The sequence below is a fragment of the Brienomyrus brachyistius genome, chromosome 20 (genome assembly GCF_023856365.1).
Source record: "Brienomyrus brachyistius isolate T26 chromosome 20, BBRACH_0.4, whole genome shotgun sequence".
NCBI lineage: Eukaryota > Metazoa > Chordata > Actinopteri > Osteoglossiformes > Mormyridae > Brienomyrus > Brienomyrus brachyistius.
In genome coordinates this window covers 12710972-12723212 of record NC_064552.1, presented here as the reverse complement: position 1 = coordinate 12723212, position 12241 = coordinate 12710972, and the positions used below count along the sequence as shown (strand labels likewise).

Sequence of the window (12241 nt, the reverse complement as noted above, 5' to 3'; positions counted from 1 at the left end):
TTTTAAAAACTAGGTGATTTTATATATTGATTTCTATTATAAATCTATATATTTTTTTATTTATTCTTCCAAATACTAATCCTATCTTTTTTGTGTAACAAAATGAATGTAGTATTAATTTGAGCAGGACCAAAGGACAAAGCGAGGATCCGGGAAATGTTATGCTGCCCCCGCCTGGGCCAAGTCACACAAGCCACACCCTCAGAGCTTAACAGAGGGTGTGTTACTGACGTAGTGTTGCCACACATCCTGCCTCTGACACCAATGCAGAAATTTCACGAGGACACAAGCGCTGGTCTCCCAGAATAAAAGTGTTTTACATGTTAAATGTTTTAAAACACAGACACTTAGTAACGCTCACAAACATCACTCACAAGTCACACTGTCGAGGAAGACCACAAATGTAAATAAAACCATTTTATTTAGTTCACATTCACATTAAAATATACTCATTACATTTTTACATTAAATATTGCTTCCATTCCCTGAAAATATCTTTTGTTAGAAGGGTGGTTGTATACCTTAGACCAGGGATGGCCAATCTTATCCGCAAATGGCTGGTGTGTGCGCAGGTTTTTGGGATAACCTTTACGTCAGCTATTTAAACCCGGGTGTGATGACTCTTCAGCCAATCAGTCCTCTAAACTGTAATCTAATTAAGGAGCTGCAGTGAAAACCTGCATACACACTGGCCATCCATGCATTAGACAAATTAATTCACATATGGAACAAAATATCATAGGCAGTCATTTAAATGGTGCACATCTTACAATAGTAAAATGAATGAGTGAGGCATTCTGTCATTCATGATGTGTGCCTGTTGTACTTTCGAGAGAGATTGAGGGTTCAAAATATGCTTAGTATATGAAAGGCACACAACGTCAAACTGATTTATCCATGTTGAGAGGATGCACCCAGTAACCACGCGTGACATGAGCGATGATGTCACTGCGGTGCGCCTTGCCTGGGTGCGATGGGTTTGGGGACCCCGGGCCCCTGCTGTCGTATCGGCTGCGGGGCCGGCAGGGTTATGCCCTGCTGTGCGCCGGTACCCTGTGCATATCTGTGGGATACACAAGCACCACGATAAGGCAGTGTCACTTTGCGTGCTAGAGTGTGACAAGAATCCCTTTTAATATAAAGATCACTGGCTGGTGTGCTAGTGTGCTGATGCTGGTGATTATTTACACTTTTGAGACTCTTTTAATATTACTGCTACCCCTTTGGACTCAAAAAAAGAAGCAACTGGCAAAATTTATTGTGGTTCAGCAAAATATGTCAATGGGAACCCAATTCCAGTGCCAATTTTTAATCCCAGCCCAGTTCTGAATATGTCCTTCCTACCTTTAAGGTAGTGATCTCAGAGAAAGGTACGTACCGAGGCGTCTGTTCTGGAGGGCGTGCCATGTATGAGGGCATATTCTGGAAATAGGAGGGTGGAGATAGACACAGCTCATAAACCGCATTGCTCTGAAGTAGCAAAACATACTACTGCTCCCAGAAAGCAGTGCGCTGTTATAATTCAATGTGATGCTGTTGGGACCAGCAATCTGACAGCCCATAACCCCCACACTCTCTGCTGCAGTGTTAAGTGTGACCAAAGAGGGCGCTGTAACTGAGTCACACTCTTCCAGTCTATAAGGGATAAAATACAATTCACAAAAAAAGTTCCTTTGTCCTGGGTGGAAGTTTGAGAACATCAGATTTACTCTAAAAACACTGGAGAAGGATTTCAGTTATAAGCAATTAACCTTAAAACATTTTAAAAGTCTATTTTAATGTGTTGCCTCTGGCTTTTATAAACCTCACTCCTCTCTAGTAGAACTTTACTCATGTCCAATTACACTGTACTGAGGCGTTGGACTGATTGAAGTCGTGTTTCAAAACAACTGACACATGCTGCAGGCATGTGATCCAGAGACCTCTGCTGCTGAAACTAGATTCACATTAGCTGAAGAATGCAATTACTATTATTTTTATTTTTATTTGTGCACCTTCAGATTAATAACATCAGATTCTAGACTTTTTGCATCCTCATGGTTTTTTCAACCAAAAACAGACGGTTCAGCAACCCTCATCTAACATCCATCCATCCACCCATCAGGGATGGGCCGTCAGGAAACAGTCAGCAAAACAATTTGAATCATGTGACCAATTAATTTCGAATGGTAGATGGTTTATGTTGATGGGCTGATACAGATGATATGGGTGCCATTTTGGAGGGAGAGACCATATTCTGGACAGATTAGCCTACCTGCCGCGATCTGTCATTGCTCTGTGTCTGAGGATGTGGGGAGGGTCTCGCGTTGTTCCCGCCAGCATTCGGTGACCTGCAAAGCACAGCGATTCACACGGCAGCCCGCAGGGCAAAGGATACTGGGAGAGGGACCGATTGGGTGGAGGAGAGCGAGGTGTAGCTGGGGGGAAAACGGGAGTGCACTTTTACCCGCCAGGGGGGCGTTTCCTCAAGCATGCCCTCATCCAGTCGCGCTTGAAGAAGTAGATGAGAACCAGGGCGACGACGATGAGAATGGGCACCACCAGCAGGAAGAAGATGAGCAGGCCGTTCCGAAGGGAGTAATCTGTGGGAGACACCGGAATGTGTTGGCTGCAGGCAGACAGCAGCGCCCCCTAGAGGATGGGATCCATGTGATGGTGAGGCAGGTGGAGTTACCTATCTCGGCAGGGCCGCTGTTTTTACTGCCCCCAAAGCCAGCTCTGTTACAATAGGGAGGGCTCCAGCCGTTGTTGCAGAAGCAGTTGCCCAGGTTGTCACATACCTGCAAACATCGAGTTCACTCAATATCCCCAAATTGCCCCAAACTGATGATGCCCCCTTGACCCACTTACCCCATTACCCGAACAGGTGTTCTTGGGGGTACACGAATGATTCGGCATCAGCAGTGAGGCATTGACGCACTGGTAATTGAGGCATGTCTGAAAGACAAGGCATTTGAATGCCGAGATTAATGGACACACACTCATAAAATTTCAGCCAATCGCAATAGGCCTCCATACACAGGTCCAATAGGATTGGACAACACACTGTAATGTCTCACCATGCCCTGCGCGCAGCTGCTGCCTGGTTTGACGTAGCCGGGGTCTTGGACATCCGGGCCCAGGTCAAAGTTGGCGTTCACACAGTTGGTCCCGTTGATGTTCTGCACGGATATGATGGCACCCTGGGGTGGGTAGTTGGCGTTCACATTGGTGCACTGGACCTTCCCGCACAGAGACTGGCTGCAGGGCAGAACACACGGGTGGGTCACCAGTGTAGAGGGAAACCACCAGAACTGTCTAACCCCATCAGCTTCTGAGAAAGTAGCCATGACAGCCATAAATATGCACTATACATATGGGTGTGTATTGCCTGTATTGTTCTCCAGTCAACCTTCTGCATTGCACTACGTAAATTTGCACAAACCACTGTATTTATCACCTGCTTTCTTGCGTCTGTTGTGTATCTTGTGTCTTGCATTTATTCTCTGTTTATGCCCAAGTTGTAAATAAGCTAATTGCTACTGTCACAGAGTCCCCAGCTGTAGCAAGCTGTGCCACCAGTCTTGGTCGTGTGGTAATAAAGACCAATACTAACAGGCAAGTGTTCAGACACTCCCAGCCACCCCCTGCACCTTCCGCACATTGCGGTTTATAACCGTTCGGGACGTGTAGTCCTTATGTCCGAGCATTCTTCTACTTCAAAACATGTTCCCCGTCATTCTATCATCGTTTTACAGCCAAATTAAATGCAAAGCAGCTACAAAACCCTCATTTGTTTGTCTCTCTTGACGCTCACTCCTTGCTAACGACTCAGGAAAGACAACTGCGATCCCCAGGGGAGAGCATCCGTGCGGCTCTTAAACCGTCACCGCAGTCTGGGGCAGGTCCTGCATGCTCTCTATGCCGAATTAAGCCATTAGCAGGAGGGAGAGCACTTCCAGGCCCAGAGAGGCACGGGAGATACTTACGCAACCGTACAACCGACCAGGCTGCTTCCCTTGTATCCACAGTTGCCGAATGGATCCCCCCTAGCGTTGATCACACTGAAGCAGATGTTGGGGGCCATCATTGCATCTGTGAAGAAACCGGTGGTGGAGAAATTAAGCATTCGGACAGACGAGGCCCCCAAAGGCGGTGGTGTCAAGTGGCTGTCCACCATTGGGGGGGGGGGGTGGAAGGGAAGGTGGGGTCGGAATTGCCCTGTACCTACTTTGCCCGAACAGCTGCTGGCACTGGAAGTTGTAAGTCTGGCAGCGCCCATCATAGCAGTAGGCAGTGTTGTTGCTACACGCCGTCCCGTCCATGATGTAATAATCGCTGGGGCAGGAGCCCGACTGGCCGGTGCAGAACTCTGACAGGTCGCATGTGTCCACCGACGGCCTGCAGGGTGTCCCTGCCACCATGACCTGCAGCACAGACACATGGCCCTCAGCCCAGTCCTACGCTGATGCCAAGTGGTCTCTGGGGAACCAGGTGTGGCTCAACAAGACTTACGCAGGTATCTCCTGATGAACATACTATGGAAAAGGTTCAGTTGTGGTTTCGTTTGGATACTCCAGTTCCCACCCACAATCGAAAGACAGTCAGGGTAACTGGCGTATCTTACTGATATGTCCATAGTGAGTGTGTATTCTGCAACGGACTGGCATCTCATCCAGGGTCTACCCCTGCCTTGTGCCCTGTGCTTCCTGGGATAGGCTGCTAGTTCACTTCAACCTTGTACTGGATTAGTTACAGATGTACACCAAGCTTGCAAAAGGGCCAAGATTAAAGATGGAACACACACCCTCTAAGTGTAGATTATTAAACAGAAGCTAAAAGAGGAACTTAATTTCTTGTTTTCTACCTGATGAACTTCTGATGAAGAACCTTGCGATATGTGGAATTCCCTCACGCCGAGTCGACCCCAAAAGGATTGCCACGGCCAATTTCTGAAGGAGGAGGATGGGGCGACAGGGCGCCACCTACCTGACAGTTCTGACAGCAGCTGCCCTGCGCGCAGGTGGAGCCCTTGGTGAACTGGCAGGTAGCGGGATTGCAGCAGACATTCTGACACACCTATAACAAACATGGGCAGCAGGTCGGCATCAGAGCGTGGATTCGAGGCCGGGCGGACCTCAGCTCAGCCTCGTGACTCTGGAGCTCACCTGAGGCTTGCCGCAGTCGCACTGCTCCCCGGCCTCCAATATACCATTTCCGCATACGGCGTAGGTGATGACGTTGGCGGGGGGTGGCATGTTCTTGAGGCAGACGCCCCCTCCCCGTAGGATCAGTGTCTCGAAGTCATTGCTGCTGCACGTGCTGAACAAGGTCGACCCACTAGAGGGCGCCAGTGACCAAGGTGTCAGAAATACCAACAAAGAAACTGAAAAGCAGGAACTACTAAAACCTCATTTATACACAGAAGGGGGAAGTTCACGCCACAGTGTGATGCGCGGGTGTGGAAAGCACACATACCTGGCCCATGCATACATGATGCAGTCAGACCCGTTGCAGGTGCAGTGGCCATTGTCGTGGCTGAACCCCAGGTTGTGGCCCAGTTCATGGGCGACTATCGTGGAGTAGTAACCCAAATGGTTGTCCGTGAACTGCAGGGGAGGGGAGGGGCAAGCAGGTCAGCTGACAATCCGTTACCCTGGCGCTTATGTTATAGGAATTTTGTGAGATCAGCCGCGTGTGGCCGGGGGCATTTCGACTTCTGGCAGGACGGGAAATGGGAAGATTTTGTGACAGAACTGAGAACGACTCCTGGCAAATACCGCCAGTAAGTCACAGTCCGTAAGCCTGGCCTTACCACACTAATTCCCCCGGCACTTGAGGCGGAGCACACAGTGCCCACGAAGGCCATTCCAAGGATCCCTCCAGAGTATGGAGGCAAGCCCCTAAAACATGGTAAAACACAGTGAAACAGGTTAATAAGCTGTAAAACAAGGTCAGGCTGGTCACCTTCACTGCAATGATGCCTGATGATGGTTTATGTCAGGGTTATTCAAACTGTAGGGGGGGGCAACTTTATAAAATAATCTGAACACATTATGTGCCTGTACACATTACATGATGCTAAAAAAACATATTAAATAATTAAAATATGTAAAACAGACAGGCACCACGTATTGAATCAAACTGTTATGAGTAATAACGTAAGGGAAGTTTACGGTGGGAAAGTTGCTCAGTTAATGCTGACATGCTTGTGGGAACTACGGAGAAATGTCTAGCTGCTTGTGGTGAAGCTCATGAAGGCTCCTTCACAAGTCAACACACCCCTTTTTTGGATCTAAACCCACAACCTATAGGTCCACCTTAATCATTATCCATTAAGCCAACTTGGGTTCCAGTAGTGCATAGCAAACACCTGTCAACAGGCGCTTTAGGTACAGAGATTTAAACAAAATGTACATTTGTGGCGCGCAGAGGAAAGAAAAAAAAATAATAATAATGACAAAAACAGGGTTGAAACAATCTATTGTTCATTCTTAAATCAGCTATTATTGCTGTAAAATAATTTAGCCGGAACTGAAGCGTATGACACAGGTGGAGCAGTTGCTTCCGGGTTGCGTAAGGGGCAGAGAACAGAGAAGCAGCAAACTGTTAACCTTGTTTTACTCACCTGTTTACTGTTAACCTTGATTTACTCACCTGTTTACTGCTAACCTTGATTTACTCACCTGTTTACTGCTAACCTTGTTTTACTCACCTGTTTACTGTTAACCTTGATTTACTCACCTGTTTACACGCCCTCTTGGGACCCGTAATACATTTTACGTGTAAATTTTGGAAGATTTTCACACGAGAAAATTATCTTTTCGTTTTTTTCTACTCAGGTTTTGTAACAATGTACGGGACAAACGTTGTTGTTTGAGGTAAGCGTACCTGTTTTTTCCTGCCCATCTTTGATAGTTAAACTGGGGGTCTATGGACCTCTTTAACCATCTAAAAAGCGACCCCCCCCCCCCCCCCCGAAACTTACAGCACAAGCTGTGCCGCGTCATGCTGAATGCGAGGCAGCAGCACAGTCTGCCTCCACTTGACGAAGTTGCCCAAAGTTTCCCCCGCAGTGCCGTTTACGCTGAACGGGTTACCCGCCTTCAGGATCTCCATTCCCACCAGAACCACACGGATATTCAGCTGCTGGTAGTACTGGGGACAGAAGGATTTCATGGAGCAGACAGCTGAGTGTAATGATCTGCTACACTTACTCAAAAATTATGGTCAAATATTATCTATAACTACAACCCTCTACTGGACAAGCCCTTGGAAGATAGATGGATGTTATTAATAGTACCAGAGACACTATAAAAGGGAGACAAGTTAGGATGTCAAGGGCTTGTACCAAAATTTTTAACATAATTGGATCAGTCTGGATTATGAGTCTAATACGATATGCTTTCATGGGGCCCAAGGTCTCTAGTGACACCCCAAATTATGAAATATATAATATCATTCATGAAATAACTGGTTTAACTTGCATATGACACATGTTTGTGTAGGTGTATAAGGGGGCAGAAGGTGGCCTGTTGCTTTGTGGAATTCATTAAAGAAAGAGGTCTCACCCCGTCCAGCAGGTTGGCCAGTGATACCATCTCCTCTGTCACAGCAGTATCGTTGCCCTTTTCGATGTCATACTGAGGACAGAGCGTGAAAATGAGCCATCCATTTAACACCCACATACAGGTAGCTAATAACCAACTGACAAAATAAAAAGAGGTCTCACCCTGTTCTTGTCGACGACCAGCACCAGCTCAACATATCGGGTTTGTGGCAAATTACGTTTTTTCTGACCAGGGAACGGAAAACAAGTGTGGGAGGAAGAATGACCCAACTATGAGTTAACAGACGGCACTTTCAGGTTTGCTATATCCATAATCCTTTCGTCACAACTTTTATTGCCTGCCAAAAAAAGAAGGTATTGCATTATACCCGGAATAATCTGGCCATAGACAAGGTAGTCTCAGGGTGGGCGTATCCATCGGAGGTATCCATTTCATTGGTCACTCCACAGAAGACCCCCTCATTCTGATTGGGTTCCAGTGGAAAGAGGTAGTGTTCATTGGTTGTGGAATGAGTGGCAGCCGGTTCAATTCCGTAACCCTCTTTTCCAAAGAAAATAACGCCACTGAAAGGTAAACAAACACAATTTTTTTTTCATGCTTCCTCTCCTAGGTTAAACCAACAGAGCAGGGTGGTGGCTCAACAGTAGCGCTGTGGTCTCGCTCCCACTATCTGTGTGTGGAGTTTGCATGATCTGCCTGTGTTTTGTGGGTTTCCTTTAGCAAAGTCTGATTTCCTCACACATTTGAATATCGTGATTACAGGGCTGCCAACTCTCACACGTGACACAATTTCTGGGCACTTTTCCACCGCGCCAAGTACTGTACTTTAGGTACTTATTGACTTTTCCAGTCGAGTACCATTATGAAAAGTTCCAATACTGATACTGCCAAACCAGCTGGGGTAGTTCTTTGGCACTCTGGGGTGGGACTTGAAACGTGTCTTGTGTGTACCCTGTCCGATCCTACCGTGTTCTTAACTCATATAAATCTCCCATCATTTGTGCACCTTACAGTTCGGCGTATGATTTACAGTTCCGCTGTGTGTATTTGGGGTTTTTGGTGCTCATTGAGTGCTTTCACAGCAGGGGTGCAGAATTCGGCACAACACCTGTAAACAAGTCTCCTCGTCCTTTGCTACTAGTCTAGGAGTGATTTAAACAGCAAGGAGGAAAATGATTATTGCGCTCATGCAAAAGCAGCGGAGGTAAAACTTTAAACTGATTTTTAAACATATAAAAATCTATAATAGGAATAACAATTAAAATAGCGAAGCTTGCTAAGTTTTTTCCTATGACAGAGTAACGGAGTAAAAATATTTTAGCGAAACTTTAACCCCTACAGCTATAAAATTAGTAGAGAACTGAAAGTAATAAAAAGCCTTATTTTAATATAGTTGACTAGCGATGTAGGAATTGCATGTGCATAACATGTAATGTTGGTATTAATATTGCACTTCGCCAAGCTCTATAATATACTACAGCCATTTTTTTCAATTTAGTACAAAATACACCCCCACCCCCGCGCTGTGATTTCATACAGCGCTGCTACCACTTTATACGCTGCAGTGGAAAACCAACACCTTGAAGTACCGTACTTTTGGAACTTTCTTGAATTGTACCTGGTGTGGTGGAAAAATGCCCTCTGACTCTCACACAAAAAATCTTATGGCATATCTATATAATTCCATTATAAACCTAAAATTAGCTGAATTATTAGCCTTGCGGTAGTTTGCAAACCCTATACACTACTTACAAAGTAATATACAACTGTTACATATGTGAAAATCTCACGCTAGCCAGCTGACCAGAGATGGTGACACTAGTGTCCCTGAACTGCATGCCCTTAGTGTGTGACTGTGCCCTTGCGGTGTCCCCTACTCAGCGCCATGTGAATCCTAGGGTCAGCTCCATGGCTCACTTAGACAAATATTTATGGACGATACATGGATGACTGAACATACCTGAGACCTGAGCAGGTGCTAAGTGCCACCACAGAGTCATCATGTCCTTCCAGCCGTCCGTGATAATGACAATGTCTCTACAATGGCAGAGAAACACACGAAACACCTGATGGCCATGAACATATCGCAAAGGTCCTTCTGCATGATACAGAATGGGTTTCTGACAGGACAACGAGGAAGGCTGGCTTCTAGGTAACACATTATTTGGCGGAGCATAAATAGCTCAGTAACTCAGTTACTACTCAAGTACAAATCGTGACTACATGAACTGTAATGACTAATGATAAACGAACGGGCAATCAGTACGTAACTAACACTTTGTTTGTTATTAATTAGTACATTAAGTAAAGCGTTTCAAGTCCCAGCCCAAAGTACTGAAGTACCGAAGATGTACCAGATCCGGTTTGGCACTTTCGCTTTGGAACTTTCAGTACTTGTAATTGACCGGAATCGATGGAACCGCACTTGGTGCGGTGGAAAAGCGCCCTAAGAGTGAACTACTACATTATTCTGTTCCGTTTTCTTCCAGCTCCCACTTACTTTTCCCGCAGTAGCCAAGAGAGGATAGATTAACAGCGCTAACGAGGGTTTTTTTCTAACACTACGACGGTTACTGACGGAATATTTGTTCAAATTGCGCCACGGACATGGTATGGCCTACATATTTCTCAATCAGTACATTTTCACACAGACACGTTTTACTAGAGGATACCTGCCTTTAATAGAAATCTGCCCCTCATCAAAAGCGGCTGATACGTTAATATTTTCTAATCTTCTCGGTCAGTAAGTTGATACGCTTCATAATAAAAATAACATATAGGCGTATATAACAAATCACACATAGTCGTTATAGCAAATAAAAGAGTGATGCAATATAATATGGCTCTCGACGTCAAACTCATAAAATTAATTCTTGGGACACTTCATTAAGTATACGACCTGCAGACTGAACAATCCAGACGTCGAACAAACATGGATCAGGCGACAAACTGGCATGTCGAGTCACTGAGCTGATTTAATGTCAAGTATTTCGCCCCTTCCGTCTCCTCATTATGCGAATTTTAATTGAAATATCTAGACGGTAAATAATCCTAATGATCAGCGGCTGGAGTGTATTTATACACACTTGTGTCAGGCTGATGTCGGTTCTTTCCAGGCTACCTCACATTCAGAACTCAATTCATAACTTACGTTAACTGCTGGATATGAAGCCACCAGCTTTCCACTGTCATCATAGGAGAAGAGAACAAAATCTTTCGCCAAGAAGTGTCTGTCCAGCAAAAAATAATAACATAAAAAAATGAGAGAAGTGTGTCAGTATGGTGGACTCATTATACATATCGTTTGTTGCACCTGTGAAAAATGATCTGGAGATAAACATTATATAGCACACAGGCCGGATAATGGAAATGCATAATGGATTTTCAAAGCGTACTTGTTTTTTTCCAGGTGAATTAAGTGATGCTTTCCTTCAATGATTAGAGAATATGTAACTTCATCGTTTTCCACTTCCTGCGATAAAAGTAATTTTTTAGCCTTTGTACTGTCGGTCACACCCTGATCTACAAATAAGCCACAAATGTTCCGCTTACCGGCTCCAACTCCTGAACAGGTTCGGCTTGTCTTTTCCATTTGTGATGGACTATCTGCGGATACACAACTTTGCGGCTCGAAAGCTGCAGTTTCAGCTCATCGGCGAGCCCTGCAAAGACAGGCTACTCAAAGCACCGATTCCTGTTTAAACATAACCGATTACCCGTGACCACGAACAAAGATACGCTCAAAACGTATATCCAAATAAGAAAATTTGAACTTGGATTTATGATACAATTCAAACAACCGCATACATTATTAAAAAAGAAGCGTTCTCGTAACCAGTCAGACCCATCTGGTAGCGTATGATGTATAAGCTTTTTTTTCAAAGTATGAAAGAAAAGATGTTAAACATCACAAAAACATGCATTACAAAAATGAACAACCATTCTTCGAGATTAGCAATCAGCATTTGTAAAGCTAGATAGATAGATATATATATATATATATATATATATATATATATATATATATATATATATATATATATATATATATATATAGATAGATAGATAGATAGATAGATAGATAGATAGATAGATAGATAGATATCCTGAAGCAACTTATTAATCACATAACTCAATTTTCATTTTGTGTTGAGTGACTAACAACACCTGCACCACTCTACTAGGTGAGTATTCTACAGGTTAGCCGTCATGATAAAATACTCCTACTTTGAGTTTGAATCCGCATATGTTTTTTAAGTATTAGTCTGGCCTTACCGTGGCTTGTAATTGCCCTTAAAAAAGAAAAAACTTGCACAAGAACGACGATACTCTTCCCCTGCATTATTGCCATCGCTAATGTATTTCCAATAGCGAGCTTGCGCGCTAACTTCCGTGGCAAAGAAAGTGTGTATGCAATCAGGAACCTTTCAAAGGTAATTCCGGAGGTGGGGTGAGTGACTGTCGAAGGGATCTGGGTGTCTACTAGTAAAAAACCGGTTGATCTAGTCTATATTTTAAACTTGACTAGATTCCAGTTTGTTTCGGTCGTAAGAAAAGAGTTACAGGGTGAGAACTGCAGTTAATATATGTGTTTAGTAATATTTAATGTTCTCTTCTATAAGTGTTCAAGGGGCATTAATGTATTTAGAATGGTGTCAAGCTAGGATTTTTCCAGAAAGAAAATTTTCAAA

At 44.5% G+C, this 12241-nt stretch overlaps 1 protein-coding gene across 1 annotated transcript; it reads right to left on the bottom strand.

Annotated features, from left to right (window-relative positions):
* Positions 1 to 404: 404 nt before the first annotated feature.
* On the bottom strand, positions 405 to 11978 carry zgc:174164 (uncharacterized protein LOC570656 homolog). Its single transcript, XM_048987935.1, has 22 exons — positions 11826 to 11978; positions 11103 to 11212; positions 10946 to 11022; positions 10702 to 10780; positions 9511 to 9587; positions 7918 to 8113; positions 7712 to 7774; positions 7551 to 7622; positions 6968 to 7137; positions 5795 to 5882; positions 5458 to 5588; positions 5148 to 5319; positions 4969 to 5058; positions 4211 to 4406; positions 3969 to 4074; positions 3060 to 3240; positions 2851 to 2937; positions 2675 to 2780; positions 2447 to 2582; positions 2255 to 2330; positions 1379 to 1422; positions 405 to 1063 (listed from the first exon to the last, which is right to left on the bottom strand). The coding sequence occupies exons 1-22, from the start codon at positions 11899 to 11901 to the stop codon at positions 946 to 948; spliced, it is 2451 nt and encodes an 816-aa protein (XP_048843892.1). The 5' UTR covers positions 11902 to 11978; the 3' UTR covers positions 405 to 945.
* Positions 11979 to 12241: the final 263 nt, after the last annotated feature.